We start from the raw sequence: 247 nt of genomic DNA on the forward strand, positions 1-247 counted from the left end.
GGGGGGGGGTGAGGCACACCCCAGCTGTGCCTGCCTTCCTCCGGGCAGCAGCACTCACACTGGATCTTGTAGAGGTTGCTGGTCTCCTTCTTGGAGAGGAGGTTGGAATGTGCGTCCTTGCGGGGATCCACCTTGTGCACGAACAGGGAGCGGAACCAGCTGCCCTCCACATCCCTGGAGTAACCCCTGCAGCGGGGACAGCGGGACAGCGGGGGACACCGGCAATCACCGCGATTGGCCGGGAATC

General features: G+C 64.4%; 1 protein-coding gene across 1 annotated transcript in view; it reads right to left on the reverse strand.

The window, feature by feature from the left end:
• The window catches only part of NIPSNAP1 (nipsnap homolog 1), a gene marked incomplete at its 5' end in the record, with an annotated part of 3353 nt that extends 3108 nt beyond the window's left edge, over positions 1–245 (reverse strand). Inside the window, one exon of the mRNA XM_031062452.1 lies at positions 59–245. Coding sequence (XP_030918312.1) covers positions 59–245 — 187 coding nt within the window. The remainder of the gene's footprint in view (positions 1–58) is intronic.
• Between the last annotated feature and the right edge of the window lie 2 nt (positions 246–247).

This window comes from Geospiza fortis, unplaced genomic scaffold (assembly GCF_000277835.1).
Source record: "Geospiza fortis unplaced genomic scaffold, GeoFor_1.0 scaffold224, whole genome shotgun sequence".
Taxonomy (NCBI): Eukaryota; Metazoa; Chordata; class Aves; order Passeriformes; family Thraupidae; genus Geospiza; species Geospiza fortis.